Source organism: Lissotriton vulgaris, chromosome 4_1 (assembly GCF_964263255.1).
Source record: "Lissotriton vulgaris chromosome 4_1, aLisVul1.2, whole genome shotgun sequence".
NCBI lineage: Eukaryota > Metazoa > Chordata > Amphibia > Caudata > Salamandridae > Lissotriton > Lissotriton vulgaris.
The window spans coordinates 1504139838-1504158919 of record NC_141691.1 but is presented as its reverse complement, the minus strand read 5'-3'; the positions used below and the strand labels follow the sequence as shown (position 1 = coordinate 1504158919).

General features: G+C 42.3%; 1 protein-coding gene across 7 annotated transcripts in view; it reads left to right on the top strand.

Moving 5' to 3' along the window:
* The window catches only part of RB1CC1 (RB1 inducible coiled-coil 1), a 544646-nt gene that overhangs the window by 251198 nt on the left and 274366 nt on the right, over positions 1-19082 (top strand). For all 7 annotated transcript variants that reach the window (XM_086965748.1, XM_086965743.1, XM_086965750.1 and 4 more), the window contains one exon: positions 27-153. In XM_086965748.1, coding sequence (XP_086821874.1) covers positions 27-153 — 127 coding nt within the window. The remainder of the gene's footprint in view (positions 1-26; positions 154-19082) is intronic.

The following is a 19082-nucleotide window of genomic DNA, read 5'->3' as shown; positions in this document are numbered from 1 at the left end:
AAAAAATGTTTTTTTCTTTCAAAAAGGGTACCCTTACTTTGTGACTTTGAACCTCTACACCAGCATGTTCTCGCACTACATAACTTGGTAAAAGCTGCACAAAGTTTGGATGAGATGTCACAGACCATCACAGACCTCCTGAGCGAACAAAAGGTATGTTCATTTTCATGCATATCAAAGAGAAGCTGCTGAGTGGCAGTGTAAGGCTTAAAGGTAAAGCAGTGGCATAGGTTTTTAATGTAGTTCCAGCTATCCTTGCCAATGCTGAGTTTTACAAAGGAAATAATGAGTATTGGGTTATATAAACAGTCCTTGGAGAACATTTCAGTGCTTTTTCCTTTTATTCTGTTAAACCTGGTATGTTTTGGCGTGTTTTCCCTATCTTTTTGCTTTCTGACCTCCCGGTTTTTACTCTATTTTTGTGCTGGTTTACTGTCTCTGCTCACTTTCTCACTGCTGTTCAGTGTTAAATTGCAAGGGCTCCTGTTGTAAATTGTTATTATGGATTGGTGTTTCCATGATTGGCATATTTGATTTACTGGTAAGCCCCTAGTAAAGAGCACTGAGTGTGCCAGAGTCTGTAAATCAAAGGCTATTAGTGGGCCTGTGTCACTGATTGTGCCACCCACATGAGTAGCCCTGAAAAGGTATCTCAGTCCTGCCACTGCAGGGTCTGCGAGCAGTTTGTAGCTGCTATGTCGACCTGGCATGTGCACCCACTTGCCATGCCCTAATCTTCCCCTTTCTTACATATGTCACCCCTAAGGTAGGCCCAAGGTATCCCTGTGGGCAGGGTGCTGTGTATGTTAAAGGTAGAACATGTACTGATGTGTGTGGCATGTCCTGGTAGTGAGTTACAGTGCATTTCGGTTTTCACTATGGAAAGGCTCTCTGTCCCATAGGGTCGAATGGGCGTTTTACTTATAACATCTTATAAGCATAGCTTCCCATTTAGACAAGATAGGGAAATTAAGTTTAGTATACCTGGACTCAGAATGTAAAAGGCATCTTTTTTATGTTCTGTGATTGAAAACACCACTTTTAGGAAGTAGGTATTTTCTTGCTTTGCCATCCTGTGTGCATCTGCTGGGTTTGTGGATTGACTGTCTGGCTTTGGAGGGACAAGGGTTGGGGATGTGCATTCTCTTCAGACAACCCCTGGGGGGTCGATGTGTGTCCTGCCTTTCCTGGATGAGTCAAGGCTTGGCTGAATAGACCTAGGCTGCATTTATAGTTGTGGGAGGAGATTTCCTTGCACCTGAATGGGCCTGGTCTGCCTTGAACAATGCTATCTCCACCTCCTGCCAGTAAGCTGGGCCAGAGAGGAGAGAACTGGTTTGGACTAAGCACAAACACTGTCTGCGTGAGAGAACAAAGGAATTTTGAGTATAAGTATTGGGGCCCTGACCACAGAACTTTAGCCACTTGATGAAATCAAGAAACCTGTCAAGAAGAAGAGCTGGAAGAGCTGCCAGGGGGAGTACTGCCCCTTTGCTGTGTTGTTGCTTGGTTGGGTTGGCCTACAGTTGCTGCTTCTGCCATGGGCAGTGAAAAGACATGAATACACTTTCTTTACTTGTGCTGAGTATCTCCGAGGGCTTGAAGTAGACTTTGCCTCATGTTCTGAAGTCTCAGGGACTGGAAATTCTCCACCAACCTCTGGGTACCGCTTCTGGAACCGCTGTTTCAGTTGCCACAGAGAAGGGAAAAGGAACAGACTCTGTTGCTGGCTCCATGTCCAGAAGGCACCGCCGCATCTCGCACCGCAACCCTAGTCTCACCGACGACGGCCAACGAGCCACTGCTTGCACCGTGACCAGTCGGCACCGCACTACACACCGCCTCGCTTCACTCTGCCACCCTGGTCTCACCGTCACCATTGCTGCCTGCTGACTTCGACACCCGTGACCCCATCGTGGCTGGGTGCACCACTCGTAAGTTTCATGATGCACTGCCCGAGCGCATGGCCTAGCAAGATTGGTATCTGCAATAAACAACTTTATTGTGTTCTTTAAAATAGACAGGTAGAGCAGATCATTGTTGTATAGTATTTCATCCCTCATAGCAGTCTGGGCCGACCGATGCCTTCTCACGCTGACCGTCTTTGTTGCTTGTACCGCAACCAGCCAGAACCGCATCCAGCACCGCCTCGCACCGTAAGCCTTGGTCTCACCAAATCCGTCTGGATGATCGTCACCAAGCCGCTGCCTGCACCCCATCGTGAGGGCACCGCACCCTGCACCACTTCGATTTTGCAACATAACCACGACGGTTGTCCCGTCTTGCTCGCACCAACGTGCCAGCTACAATGCAAAAGGTTCTATTCATGAGTCTGTCTAACGCTTTAGCTGGCCCCTACTGACGTAGTCGGTTGGAGCTGTTTTCAGCATCGCAGTAGCCCCGGACGGAGCTACAGACTCGGAAGAACTGTGTTTTTGACATATTTCTGCAATTTTAAGGATATCTTGCCAACTATATATTTGTAAGCACTACATGTTGATTTCTTATCATTTTAGTCTTGTTTTGGATTTATTATAATATTGGATATTTTTCTAAACTGGTGTGGTGTCCTTTTGAAGTGTTTTCACTGTATTACTGTCGGTTATGTGCAAATGCTTTACACACTGACTCTCAGATAAGCCTGACTGCTCGTTCCAAGCTACCAAGGGAAAGAGCAGGGGTTATTTTATGAGTGTAACTCCCTTACCCTGACTAGCAAGGGCCCCTACTTGGACAAAGGTGCAAATCATTGCTGACTAAAGACCCCCATTTCTAACAGATTCTCATCAGTTTGTTGGACTCCAGATGTAATACTACATCATTTAGAAAAATAAAACAGTTTAAGACATTAATTAAGAAATGTTTCAATATCCTATATAAAATGTCCTTGTTTGTTTTCATTTAGGTGATAGTTTTTTTTTTTTGAGGAGTTTAACCCGTTGACCGTGGCGCAAATACCGCTGTGGTGCGGACATTTTAATCAGTGGGCAGGGTTTGAACGACCCCCGGCCGCCCCCCGCACATGACCTCTGTCACGTGGGACGGGCAGGGGCGGTCCCACAGTATCCTTCAAGCACTAGCATTTCTTAATAAACTGTGTCACTTAAGTAACTCAAAACCTCAGAGTGAAAGACCCAAACTTCAAACAATCCACTTTCAGCAGCCTGAATACCACTCCTGGTCCCAAGAGATAACAATACCTCCAAATATTTTCCACTTATTGTGAGAGGCAGTCCCATCAGAGCCCTGCTTTGTCTCCTGCATATTTGTTTTCTGAGTTTTACTGGCTCTTCATCTTTACTGGCCCTTCCACTTTGGGGGCTGCTGTCTTTAGATTTTGATTTAATTGAGATTCCCTACTTTAGCATGGAAGAATTATTATGCCTGCAACTCCTGTGGAAAGAAGAAGCTTTATGTTGAAGATCCCCACAATGAGCACATTCTCTATCCTCTTTAGAGGATCAAAGAGTGCGTGATTGCCAAAAAATTCTCGGCAAAACCTTGAATGATCTCAAACATCTTTAGAAATGGCTTCAATGGAAAGCCAGTGCTGAATATCCACCTTCTTCTCAGGTGAGTCCCATCATTCTACTTCATTTAAAAAGCCTCAAAAGCATCAGCTGTCTCAAGGTAGGATGCCTGAAGCAGAGACTTCAACTGGAAATCAACTCTCTGTCTGGGAAACACTCATTTAAGGACTTAATTCCTGACAAGAAGCTGGACAGGTCAGTCAAACATTTTTGAGGTGCTGTGTAAAGTTTCAGCTTTCTACATCGTCCATTACTCTGCTATCGACTACCTCTCTGCCATATGTGCTTGTATCTTCATTGATGATTTTTCTGCTGTCAGCAGCTTTTTCATTAATGGTTACCCTTCCAATGACAAAATTGATGACCGCGTCAACAGTGCCCATGAATTTGTAAGTGTCCTCACTGTTGATTACATTCATTCAGTCAAACCCTCCCTCAATGACATCCATTCTCTTTACAACAACTTCATCGTCGACCAGGTCTCAGTTATCCAAGAAACTGTTGATGACACCTCTGTTACAAAAAAAAAAGAGGTTTATTTGACTTACATCTGTGAAATGGTAACCATCAACATTGCTTTGTTCAGATGCCTCTCCAAGCAGTGTATCACCCCTCTCCACTTCTAACATTTCTGAGACTAAGAATGGCACTCAGGATAAGAAACCTTTTGTTTTTGCCACAATCCCAATATATCCCTGGGTAAAATGTCAGTTCCTGATGAAAGAATAAGACTGTGGTGTTAATGGGTTTGTAGAAACAGATAACCATGGTGATACAGACGATGACCAGACCTGTCTTCTATATCTGAATGATGAGCGAAACCCCTAATAGTTGCTACCATGCTTGTTATGACTGTCATTAAGAGTACTTTTGTAGAGAACCTTGATATTAAAGGTACCCAACGTTACAGGCTCCAGAGGACCTTCACTCTGATTTCCATCGCAACAGGTTTCCTCTGAATCAGCTGCAGCAAAGTTCATAACGTCCTGCCAAACCAGAATCACTTTCACCATGACAGTACTGCTGTCAAAATATTGATTGGCACACAAGATCACCCCTTACAGGCCAACCCTCTGTGCAAGCATGTACTAATAAATCCTTCCAACTGTGTGAAAAATAATATTGTAAATAAAGAAATCTAGTCTTCCTTTAATGTTAATGGCAATAAAAGCCTGCTTATCGTCTTGGCTACCAGAGTCCCCATCTTGGTGTTGTGTAAATTATATACCACAATGCATCAGTCATATTCGAAACATGAAGTTATCTGAATCACGTGTTGTAGAACAGAAAATATTATTAAAATTGGTTCCTATGAAAAACACAATTTTGAAATTGACATTTCAGAGGGTAGAGTTAGTCAATGTACATTGAATGACAGTATGTATATCTATACTAATATAATAAAGAGAGAGCCCAAACCTTTGAGGCGGGTAATCTCGGGAACCACAGCACCAATCACAACACCCAATACAGTGTTGGAAAGGGCAGTTGCAGCAGTAGGACATAGGCTATGCAGACGCCCACCATATACATTTAAAAGGTAAAAGAACCGTGCCAGCAAAGTAGTCCCTTGTGGGCGTGTCTGCGATGTGCTGTGGGCGTGACAAATGCTGGGGCCGTGTGGTAGGCCCACCATACACATTTAAAAGGTAAAAGAACCATGCCAGCAAAGTAGTCCCTTGTGGGCGTGTCTGCGATGTGCTGTGGGCGTGTGCTGTGGGCGTGACAAATGCTGGGGGCGTGTGGTACCTTCCGCCCTTCATGCCATGTCTCATATAGTGTGCTAATCCCACCCTGCTCCCTTTAAATACCCCTGCACCCCATAATCATAACCCACCCTTACTCCTTAAAATACCCCAACACCCTTAAACACTAACTCATCTTAACCCTATAAATATACCCTGTACCCCAAAACCCAAACCTATCCCTAAACCCTAAAAATACCCCACCCAAACCTAGCCCTGAACCCTATAAATACCCCTGTACCTCAAAACCTAAACAAACCCCTGAACCCTAAAAATACCCCTGTACCCCAAAACCCAAACCTAGCCCTGAACCCTAAAAATACCACTGTAACCCAAACCTACCCCTGTATCCTAAACCCCAAACCTAGCCCTGAACCCTCAAAATACTACTGTACCCCAAAACCCAGACCTACCCCTGAACCCTAAAAATAACCATGTACCCCAAAACCCAAACCTACCCCTTAACACTAAAATACCCCTGTACCCCAAAACCCAAACCTAGCCCTGAACCCTAAAAATACCCCTGTACCCCAAAACCAGCCCTGAACCCTTAAAATACCCCTGTACCCCAAAACCCAAACCTACCCCTGAACCCTAAAAATACTCCTATACACCTATACACCAAAACCCCAAAACCCAAACCTAGCCCTGAACCCTAAAAATACCCCTGTACCCCAAAACCCATACCTATCCCTAAACCCCCTAAACCCTAAAACTACCCCTGTACCCCATAACCCAAAACTATATCGGAACCCTTAAAATACACAAACACCCCAAAAACTATATTCCTCAGTACCCCAAAACATATACCCCTATATCCATACTTACCTTATCCAAACATTAAAAAAAAACATGCTTTTACCATTCATGCATTTACAACGATTTTCGTTGTAAATGTATGCGTGGTAAAAGCATATAAAATGTAATGCCATGCGTTATAATGGCATTGCGGAGTCATGGTACTTTGGTAATGAAAGTATGCGGAGTGATGGTATGCGGAAAGAAAGTTGCGGAATAATGGGTGTTTACCCTCCCCTGGTAAGTACATTGGTGGCACAGTGGCCCACATCTCCAGCAACATACTCATATTTTTTCACCACCCATTTTAAAAATGCACAGGTCTCTCTAATTGATGGCCAGCACCGACATACACTTTTAGACACACCTCCCACCACAAGTTCTAGAATTGCGAACTTTAGAGCTGGGGATCTACGTTTGAATCTCGGCATCAGTTCAACATCCTGTGATTCCAGGCAAATCGCTTTGTCTCCCCGTGCCTACCACAAATGAATGTGTTCTTCTGTAATGTAAATTGTGCTCATGCCATGTTGTCGAGTTTGCGCTATATAATATTGCAAGGAAAAATAAAGTAGGGAAACTCGAGTTCACACACTACTGAACGTGCATTTTTAAGTGCATCAGCAATGCACTGTGAATCGAAGCGTTTCACAGGCCTGTCACAGACAAGAAATGCTATCAAAACGAAATCCTACAAAACAATATACTACTGACTGAGCAATTCATACCCGGACAACGTCGGGTTGGGCTGTATGTATATATATATATATATATATATCTATATATCACAACCGCTTCACGCAGAATAACGAAAGAAGCGGAACCACCAAGTAAGTGCAGTTTTCAGTGCTTTATTCGTGCCAAAGTATCAGCCTGCAATCCACCATGACGCGTTTCGCCTCCACCAACGAGGCTTGATCACATTACGTGTCATAAACACAAACAAGGGCATTTATAGTTCAAACATTCAAATGGGTTTAGCTGAATTATTACACGCATGAACAGTGAAAAAATACTTCGTATTTCAAACGACAGTATAGGGCATAGTGCCCATAAGGTTCAACTAATAAATAGTAATCAATGGATTTCTGGGTTATTTCTAATTATATAATGCATATGACTAAATTCATATATTTACACTTTAGTTAAAAACCAAAACCTATTAAAAAATTTCATATATGTACATTTCATTTACATGTGGGCTATCTATACTATGTACAAAACAATTTCAATAACATAAGATAACGGAACCTTATGATAGCATTCATGGTCTTATTAAGAACCAATCAAAATTATCATTGTTGTGAACATTTAACCCATGTGGGTGAGAAAAAAGGGTCATATCTAACACAGACTGAAATCCCAATTCATTGAAACCCCTATGTAATGCCATCTTTGGGGTACTGCAGATATTTAAAAATTGTTAAGTGAAAGTACAAATGCTAACATTAAAATCACTCTACAGATTATAGCAGGTTACAGATTCTGGTCTCAAAACAAATCCCTTCAGAGGAACTCATACTTTCATTTCTATCTTTTGACTCATATACTACAGGAGCTGGTAAAAGAATATTAGAGGCAGGTGTACATATCCTCACTGGCATTTAAACCTCCAGGATTTTTACTATTAAGTTCTAAAATATATCTCGTCTCCAACAAGCGCAACTTTGCGTCCCTATTCCCACCTCTCTTGAGGGGTAGAGTGGAATCGACGAGAAAATATTGAAGACTACTGGGGTCACTATTGTGCACAGATTCGAAGTGCCTGGCCACTGGGTAGGTCTGATCCTTTCCGGATATTGCCCTAAGATGTTGTAAAATCCGCTTGTGGGCGGGCAAGCGTGTACTGCCCACATATTGGAGCCCACTGGGACATTGCAAAACATAGACCACATATTCGGTCTTACATGTGAGTCTTTTGTTGATGACAAGTGGCTTCTCCAGGAAAGGACTAGAAATATGTGTCTTATTTATCCCATGGCGACAAGCCTTACAAGTTTGGCACTTCTTAAAGCCTGTGATGTGATCCATCCAAGATTTGGAGGTTTCTAGACTACTGCTGACTAATGCATTGGCCATGGTGGGGGATCTACGAAACGTGAGGTTCGGTTTGTTAGATACCAGACCCCCTATACCCGGATCCCCTTTGAACAGGTTCCAGTTTTTGTTGAAGATTTTCCTGATTGCTGAATGTTGATTACTGTAAGTAACAATTGCTCTAGCTTGTATTTGCTCATTGTTACTCCCCATTGTATTAGGTCTAACTCTGGGTACTAGGGCTTGTTCTCTTGAGATTTTCTTAGTGCGTTTAATTGCCCTCTCTAATACCGCACTACTATACCCCCTGTTCAAGAATCTGACTTTACTTGCTTGCTGGGCCAGATCACATTCAGTGTCAGAACTACATATTCTCCGCAGTCTCAGCATCTCCCCATAGGGGATACTGCGGATGAGATGTTGTGGATGTTGGCTTGTTGCCTGAAGCAACGTGTTCCCTGCAGTTGATTTTCTATGTAGTTTTGTTTGCGATATGTTATCTTTAATGTAAACCTCCACGTCTAAGAAATTAACAGTTTCTTTATGGATCTGTGAGGTGAAGTGTAGGTTCAAATTGTTGACATTTAATTCTCTCACAAATTCAGTGGCTTCCTCAGATGACCCCCTCCAAATCATAAACAGATCATCTATATATATCTGAGGTACAGCATCACTTTGTTACACATAGTGTCTCTATGTTGGCCCATGAGGACCCGCTCCTCCCACAGCCCCATGTGCAAACATGCGAAGCTGGGGGAGAAGCAGGCCCCCATAGCCACCCCTCTCATTTGCTGATATATTTGATTGTTGAATGTAAAAAAGTTTTGTTCTAGGCACAGCCTTAGCATACCAACAATCATTTTGTTGTGCTGCATATATTCTATGGGGCGTTTGTCAAGGTAATGCTCCACTGCCTTCACACCATCACAGTGTTTAATCGACGTATAAAGTGAGGTTGCATCCAGAGTCATAAGAAGAAAATCATCATTCCAGTCTATTGAGGCCAATTTACAAATAAAGTCAGTGGTGTCCCTTACATAGGAATCCAGTTTCTTCACCCACTCCTGTAAAAAATAGTCAATATAATGAGAAATATTTTCAGTGGAACTGTCTTTAGCCGAAATAATTGTCCTCCCAGGTGGCATTGAGGCATCCTTATGCACCTTAGGCAGAAGGTAGAAGGTGGGGATGACCGGAGGATCTTTTTTCAAATACTTGAATTCATCAAAGGAGATCAAACCACTGCTCCGCCATGCCAACAACTTTGAATTTTGGTCATTCCATGTCGACTTAATTGTGGAAAGGTTGCTCCTTATGTAGCATTACGTATCCCCCAATTGTCGCTCGGCCTCTTTGATATATTCTTCCCGCCTCCAAAGGACGATATTTCCCCCTTTGTCGGCTGGTTTTACTATTATTTTGTTATCGGCTTTGAGTTTTCTGAACAAGTTGTTGTAACATTGATTTTGTCTGTCGATGGCCCTTTCCTTTTTGTTGGAAGCAGTGTATAATTTTTTCAAGTCTTCTATGATGAGTTCATGATAAACATCTAGGTTGTCATGGGTTGATATTGGCAAGAAGGTGGACTTAGGTTTGAATGGTGTAGTACTGATCCCGGTACCACATGTTATATTATTGTCAGCACCCAAAACTGTATCTACACTCACATTGTAGCGTCCATATTTCTTGGAAATCAGGTCCCTCCCCCGCAGTCAGTAATGAGGGACTTCGTACTGTTGTTGTTTTGGGTTTTTTATAAGGTTGTAGGCGGTGGAATTTGTTGAGTTTTAATTTCCTGACATACCTAAAGGCATCCATCCGCGTGTTTGCATAATTAAAATCCCTTGGTGGGCAGTATGAGAGTCCAAGGGACAGGATGGCAATTTCCTTTGAGGTTAGCGTAACATCTGTCAGGTTAATTATTGAGGGGGCACTGACGTCTGTCCCCGTTTTTTGTTCCATCTGCCCCAATTGCTTTTTCTCTCTCCACCTACTTTTGTGGCATTTCCGGCGTTCGAGCCGTTTGTGGTTTGCCCTTTGTTTCCTTGTGAGGCTTTTGGGTGCGAGCTTGATCTCAGAGTGTCCCTTCGGTTTTCACACAGACAGCTCCCCTCCTGTGCAGGGGTAAGTTTTGTAAACCCCGATCCTTGTCCTTTTGAGGGACCACCCTCTGTTTCACTCTCTGCTGCTGAGCTCAAATCGGTAGAGGAGGCCGATGTAGACACCATTTCTCGTGGTTTTTGCCCCATTTTACCAATTCGTGCATTGATTCCATCATATCTGCGTGCAAAGGTGAAAATATGCCCATTCAAATAATCCAATCTGTCTCGCTCAAATTTAAAGGCCTTACGCTTCTTGATAATATCTTCCTCCTTGGCCAGTCGAATTTCCATGTCCTCCCTCATTTTTTTAATATTGTCATCGATATCGACTTTTGCCAGTTCCACTTCCAACATTTCAATTTCAGTTTGCAATTTTATCCTATCACTCTCCGCATATTTAACTAGAATCCTCATTAACTTTGCTGAAGACTCCAAATTCGCCGTAGCCCACTCCTCGAGCATTAGTGGGTCTGGGCTATCGTCACTTGGTGCCAGCTTAATACGGAGACCCCTCGGGACCCGTCCCACTTCAAGATACAGTGAGAGGGATTTATTTTCCCACCATTTTGCCTGTTCCTTCTTGGTGAGCGTTTCCAGTTTGCGAAATAAATCCCTAATCATCGGGCTCGTATTTCCCTTGTTGGGTTGTTGCGTGATAGCAGTAGAGTCTCCCCCACCCGGGGTTTCAAAGACCGATTCCGCAGCCTGCTCCCTGTGTCTCAACACGGCGGCGGACATTGCTAGTTATGGCTAATTGGATAGGGCTCACTGAAAACACCGGCGGGCTGCGTGGTTTAAAAATACTTCACGCTCCCACCAGGCACACTCTCCACTGCGTTTTTCGTTCGCTGTCTTACCCGAAATGGGCTGCCGCACACCTCGATCCTTCTTCAGTGATCTCGGCTCCTTCAATTCCAGGCAGGCGTTTGCTCACTCGCAGGGGCATCCACGGCTTCCTCCTACCGGAGTCAGGTTACGATTCCAGTTCACGGAATCACAGCTTCCTGCCGTGCTATCACCCAAACATCGGAGAGGGGTTCCGCTCGTAACCAGGAAGCTCCCAGGTACTATTAGCTCCAGAAAGTCGCCATTCACAACCGCTTCACGCAGAATAACGAAAGGAGCGGAACCACCAAGTAAGTGCAGTTTTCAGTGCTTTATTTGTGCCAAAGTATCAGCCTGCAATCCACCATGACGCGTTTCGCCTCCACCAACGAGGCTTGATCACATGACGTATATGATGATATATATATTATGGCGAGCATACTGAGCAAAATTGAGCTTAAATAAACACGCACTTTGTTTGGCACCATTTCTGGGTTCCTCTCTTCGTCTTTTCAGGACTGCGCGATATCTGGCAGTGTTGGAGGTTTTGGACGAGTCTTTCTCATATATATATATATATATATATATATATATATATATCTATATATATATATATATATATATATATCCTACTGGCGGTCGCCAGTAGGTAGTTATAGTTAGGATTTTTTTCAATGCAAAATCTCAAAATTCTATTGTAAATAACTTTGGCGTCGGTTGACGAATCTGCCTGAAAATGTCCTCAAATTTGCCTCGCGGAGCTCGGTCCTTCCCTGAAAGTTTCCATAGGGTGGTCAAACTCACTTTTAGCCCGAACGGCTGAATGGATTTGCACCAAACTTGGCAAAATTGTAGGGACTGGTAGCCCGATGTGCCTTTGCTATGTCTCAAGATATGTGCTCCAGTGGTTTTTACAAAAATTAACTTTGCAAAAATATATATTGGGCTACATTGGGCTATATATATGTTAGAGCCCAATGTACCCAAAGATGGCCACCAGAGACAAAAAAAAACAAATGTAGCCCAAATATCAGCCAGATGTGGCCCAACTATAGCCCAATGACAGAATGTCCCAGTGTGTTCTAAAGAACAACTAGAGCGCTAACAGTCTTACTTATGACAAAAGTATGGCACACCTGAAGTCATCTTGATTGGAATAAAGTGTTAACACTTAAAACATTTAATTTGCAAAGGAACAAAATGAGGGGGTTCATTTTGCCATAGAAATTATGATTAGTGCTGAAGAAAGAAAAATTAGGGCACATTTTGAGTGACTTCTCAAATCCTCTTATATTTCATTAAAAAAATTCTGATATGCAGTCTCCCAAGATGGCCACCAGAGACAAAAGAGCCCAAATGTAGCCCAAATATCAGCCAGATGTAGCGCAACTATAGCCCAATGACAGAATGTCCCAGAGTGTTCTAAAGAACAACTAGAACGCTAACAGTCTTACTTATGACAAAAGTATGGCACAACTGAAGTCATCTTGATTGGAATAAAGTGGTAACACTTAATACATTTAATTTGAAAAGGAACAAAATGAGGGGTTTCATTTTGCCATAGAAATTATATATATATATATATATATATATATATATATATATATATATATATATATATATATATATATATATATATATATATATATGTATGTATTCACTGAAAAAACCATAGGTTTCACACCAGTTATAGTTAGGAATTAGCATTTTAAAAACCTATTAAATTCACTGAAAAAACCATAGGCTTCACACCAGTTATAGTTAGGTGGAAATTTTACTCGCATAAAACCATTGAAATTCCCACGTTATAGTTAGTTGGACTCACTATAACTTGCGCGTGCAATGCACTGCTGATGACGTCACATATTACATCACTCATGACATGGTCAGTGACATCACTCATGACATCACTGATGGCATCTCAAATGACATCACTGATGACATCATCCAGTGAATGTGTATCTTTCTGAAAAATAAATATTTTTTATATATTTATATCTAAAGGTTGATGGAAGAATAAATGGGTAAATAAATGTCTAAATGGATGTTTTTTTGTGTAAAATTGATTGGTTAACTGACTTATTAAATGTATCTTAGTGAATACATATATTAGCGAGTAATGTTTAAATATTTAAATATCTGTATCTGTGTCTCACTTTGTGTATAAGTGGCTGCATGGGTTGGTGAGTAGCTACATGAGTGTGTATATGGGTTATTAGTTGTTTTTTTGAGTATCAGTATCAGTGTCTGTATGGTTCGGTGGGGGATATTACTTAGAGCACAGATGCATGAACGAGTGACTCACTATTTGTATGTATTTTGAAGACAGCATGTGTACAAGACTGTATGGGTGGATGATTGTGTGTATGGGTGGGTTAGTGAGTATGTGTTTTTATAATTGATTGTTTAAGAGAGTAAATATGTTTCCGTAGAAGTATGTGTAGTGGTGCGTATATAGCAGTATAATGAAGTAAATGGTTTTTTTGATAGTTTATTTGCATGTGTGAATTTGTGTGTGAGTAACTATATGGATGAGTATTAGTGTGTAACAGGATGTATAGGTGTATGAGTACATATGATGAGTAAGTACATGCATGAGTGACTATATAGAACTGTTGGTGAATGAGTGGATGTGTATGTAGATGCTGGAATTCCTAATAAGTTGTTGTAATTGATATTGTTTTCTCCTTTTTTAAGAAAATGTTAGTTTCTATTTTTGAATGTGTGTGTCAAAGGTTATTTTATGCTGATAGGAGGTCTGCCACTTTGTCACAAGGATGTTGTCATCAGTGATGTCATTTGAGAGTGATGTAATATGTGACGTCATCAGCAGTGCATTGCACACGCAAGTTATAGTGAGTCCAACTAACTATAACGTGGGAATTTCAATGGTTTTAGGCGAGTAAAATTTCCACCTAACTATAACTGGTGTGAAACCTATGGTTTTTTCAGTGAATATATATATATATATATATATATATATATATATATATATATATATATATATATATATATATATATATATATTTAACACTCCTTCGCCGCATGGACAAAAGTAATGGGCGCACTCCCTCTGAGTTCCACAAATTGATTTATTTAGATCTCTTCAGCAATGAAAACAACACGATCGTGTTGTTTTCATTGCTGAAGAGATCTAAATAAATCAATTTGTGGAACTCAGAGGGAGTGCGCCCATTACTTTTGTCCATGCGGCGAAGGAGTGTTAAATAATTAACGGCGAGGTTCTGCCGTAAGGACCGCACCCACACCGAGCGCTCAATGGCCGGGAAACTGGGAACCGGCGTGTGAAGAGAGATATATATATATATATATATATATATATATATATATATATATATATATATATATATATATAAAATATATATATCTATTATATAATTCTCGTACTCTTGCAAGGGTAGAGAAACCGGTAGCACTCACGGGCTGGTTCAAAATTGAACAGGCAGTGAGTGTGACCCGTTTCTTTCCCCTTGGAAGAGTATGTTGGATATAATACACTGGCCTTGGCCATTAGGTTCCTCACTGCCTGAGAGCAACGGAAAAGTCAGCAGAAACGAGCCGACCTGTGGAGTTAATATAAAGATCAGCATCTTGTCATTCTTGTTTAGCACATATGGTTCCCAAGAGTTCTACCTGAGAATATACTTGGATTCCAAGTGTCTCAGATCAAAAACTCTATCACCACCTATTAGAAATATATCCTGCTACATTATACTTCATTATATGTGCATCTGTTATATGAAATTATTGTTTAAAATACCTCTCAATGAAATTGGGTTATTGATGGTGGGGGGGATGAGGGTTGAAAACCCTACTCAGGCACCAACCACAGTCCTTATCAGGGTGATCCATAAAAGTCTTTAAATTAACCTGTGCTTAACGTTCTGGTATCTTGACACAAAAGCAGGTCTTACTTTGAGGCACTGTTGTATTTATGCAGCACACATATGCAGCATCCAAACAATAATAAAGTGAAAACATGTGAAATAATCCAAACCAATTTAGAAAAATAGAGACTATTGTTATTAATAAAATGATTCCAAAACAAATTAAGTCTAATCGGTAGAGCCAGAGTTGTTAATTTTTTAAGTTTTCAGTTCAAATCAATGCCCTAAACATCAAAGCGCCAACCACAGATATCTGGACGCTGCATACAGAGTCAAAAGTTAAGGTCGACAATGATGGAGTGTGGTTCGGATGCACAAAGTGGATAGGTCCCAGCCTCGGCTTACCTTCAGACTTTTTTTTTATTGAATATTTATTTTATTGATTTTTGAAAAAAGGAAAAAATATACAACAATGAGACTCCACATTGCACTAATACATTATACATTACACAAGTATATGACCATCCATAGCGAGCAGCACATTTACCAAAGAGCAATGAACAATATCAAACATATATAATTCCCACCAGCAGGCGTTGTACATTCCAGGTGGGTAAAAGATGTCCCATCGGGTTATGGTGCTCAATCACAATAGTTCCGGTGCAGTCTGTACCAAGAAGTAAGGGAAGGACACACTTTTTTCGCATACAACTTAACTTCATGTGTGGGAGGTCGGGCTGTTAATGCCACCAGCAGACGTGTACTTATAAGTGTTGTATAATTCCCAGAAGTGTTTGGGCCCTTATCACGCGGTGGAAGAAGCTCACTAAAGATCTCGGTCTATGTGGAGCAGTATGTCATGTCGTTCTTCCATTGTGTGAGTGTAGGAAGAGGGCCACAGAACCAGTTAATAGCAACCCTATGCTTGGCCATGAGTATTCCCATTTCTGAGTCTATGAACCCCCTTTGGAATTGACTTGGAGTAACCCAGCAGTGCTAGCGCTAGGTCTGGATCAAGGGGGATCATTATAATCTGATCTAATTCCTTAAAAATCAAGATCCAGATGGCAGCGACACCTGGACACATCCAAGCTAGATGAAGAAAATCTGCGGATTCTGCATCAAATCTATCACAACTTGCATTATCCCATAGACCGTACCTATGCAGCCGCCCCGGCGTATAGTATACCCTATTTAGGTATTTGAAATGTACCAGGCGGTGTCCCCCATTAAGTGAGATCCGCTTTGTACTGGAGCAGCAATAGGTCCACATACTATCCTCTTTTTCGATATTGAGGTCCCTTTGTCATTCCAAGTGCGTCTTGGTGTATTGATTTGCTCTATATGACATGGCTGAATTAGAAATGATCACTACCATGCACTTCGGGGATTTGGCTTGTATAGTGAGAGTTAAGGCAGTTAGTTCGGGAGGTTCCAGGTAATCGTCCCCCAATAGCCCTTTCAATGCATGTTTAGTTCTATGAAATTGGAATCTCGTCAATGTGGTAAGTTCCGGTTTATCTGTATCAAAGTCCTCCCACCGTTTAGCAACAACAGTGTCAAACAACTCCCCCACCTCACGTATACTTAATGCTTGGAGAGCCTGTGTAACCCCTTTCTCCTTACAGGGGGGTAACCACATACATCATTCTAATAAAGATGATGGGGACTATAGTATTGCCCCCGCCTGTAATTGCAATAGATAGTGCCAGGTATGTGTTGTGGAATTTACAAAATCTAATATTCAAGTCCTATGATCTGCGGCTTGAAACAGCATAGCAGGGAGTGGAAACGGGGCGGCCACCTCTGACTCATTGCGAAGATGTGGTATATCCGAGTGGCCATGCATCCAAAAGTATGCATGTGAGCACTGTGCTGCTCTATAATATAAATTAAAATCTGGCGCACCAAGCCTGCCCATAGTACTAAAGTCTGCCATTTCATGCGTGGTTGCTTACCCGCCCATGCCAGTCGGACCATCAGTGAGGTAAGTCAGTCAAAAAAGGCTTGTGGTAGTACCATGGAAATATTAATAAATAAAAACAGAAGTTGCGGCAGCACCACCATTTTCATGATGGATATTCTGCCTAGAAGAGATAGCGGTAGCTTAACCCACTTCTCAACATCATCTTCCAGCTTGCTGAAGGCCACTCCGTAGTTTTCTTTAAATACCTTGTCAGTCAGTGTGTACTTTAATTCCCAGATATCTGACCGCATCTGTGGTCCACTGCAGAGGGTAGTCAAGCTCAAAACGAAGGGTACTTGGAGTAAGAGGGAAGATGATAGATTTTGGCCAACTGACATGTAAACCTGAAAGCCCACAAAACCGCACTACTTCTCGTAGCACAGCCGATAGATTATCTTCCGGGTGTCTGATGTAGAGGAGGGTGTAATCAGCAAATGTGGATTCTATAATTTTGTAACGTGAGAAGCTGATACCACGATTTTGATGATATTCCCTCAGCGCACAAGCCAAAGGTTCTGCCACTAGAGCATAAAGCAATGGGGACAATGGGCAGCCCTGCCTCGTCCCACGTGTTATACAAATGGAGTCTTTCACTATATTGCCTTTTTATATTCGGGCAGCGGGTTTGCTGTAAAGTGTACCCACTAATTGTAAAAAGACTGGACTCACTCCCATTCTGGTCTAGACATGCCCCATAAACGGCCGTTCCACCGAATCAAATGCCTTCTCTATAGCTAAGAAGACCGCCACAGCGGGCGTGTCCGGCTTCATATTTTGCAAGGCACTAAATACTGTGTGCAGATTGTAAGTTACATTTCTGCCAGGTACAAACCCTGCTTGTTCAGGGGCAACCAAGATGGGAACCAGGGGGACCAGCCTATTAGCGGGGATCTTTGCAAAGATCTTCGTATTCACATTTAGCAGTGACAAAGGGCGATATTAAGCGCGGTCCTCCGAGGATATTCCGGGTTTGAGAAGTGCCACCATCACTGCCTCGGACATGGACGGTGGCATATGCCCTGTAATGCACATGTCATCAAAGAGCGTGGCCAGCTGCTGGAGCAATATGTCTAAGAATGCCCTGTAAAATGTGACCGTGAGGCCATCTGATCCCGTAGCGCTGTCCGTCCTCATGCTAGATAAAGCTAGGAGGATTTCATCCTTTTCTATGGGCCGCATGAGAAATTCCCTGTGTGTGTTGGTGAGCCATGGGAGTCGTAGGTATGACAAATAATCGACGATCTCCTCATCAGTCGCAGTGCTCCTAAAGGCAAAGAGCTCGGAATAATATTGACAAAATCTATCGCCTACATCTGAGACTTCAGTTAAAAGCACACCCTCAGCGGATCGAACCCAGACAGTATCCAACGTTTCTCTGCATTTCCTAATTAGTTGAGCCAAAACCGACCCAGGCTGCTTGCTCTTTCCGTATGCCCTGGCGGTGGCATACTTACCAAGATGCCTAATCTCATCATCTGCAACTGTGTTGTATTCAGCTAGCAACTCCGCAATCTCCCCCTTATCTGAGCTATCTATGTCCGCCTGCAACCGTCGTTCAAGGATCTTAATTTTCCAATCTAAGTCAGTTAGACGCTGGCAAATGGAGCGGAGAACCCCCGAGTGCTTTGAGAAAGTGATCCCCCTAATGTAAACTTTGAATTCCTTCCAGACCACTTGGTAATCCTCGACAGAGCCCACATTCTTTCCAAAGAAGGTCTCAATGGCCACAGCGAGTTCCTCTTACAAACTGTGTCTAATAGGAAACCACCACGTGAATGGGGGTATAAGTCTGCTAGGTGCCTCCAGCACTAGTAGAATCGGAGAGTGTTCAGAAAGCGTTCGTGGTAAAACCTGACATGTATAGACTATGGCACAAAGTGACCTAGCTGCGAACCAATAGTCAATACGAATATGCAAGTTGTGATAAGCCGAATAGTGCTTATAACCACCTGAGTGTGGGGATGTCAAACGCCATACATCAGTCAAGTCAAATCTAATCAGCGCACATTCAATCACTCTGTCAGCAGCAGTCGTACCCCTCTCAGGCCATCCTGATCTGTCCAGTACTGGGCTCCTAACTAGGTTGAAATCACCCCCCCACAATTGATGGCCCTCGCCATAAGTGCCCACCTTGTCCGCTAGTATAGTAAAGAAGTCAGGATTATCAAAATTTGGGCCATATATGTTAACAATAAGTAAGTCAATGCCCTTCCCACAGCACTTAGTGATGT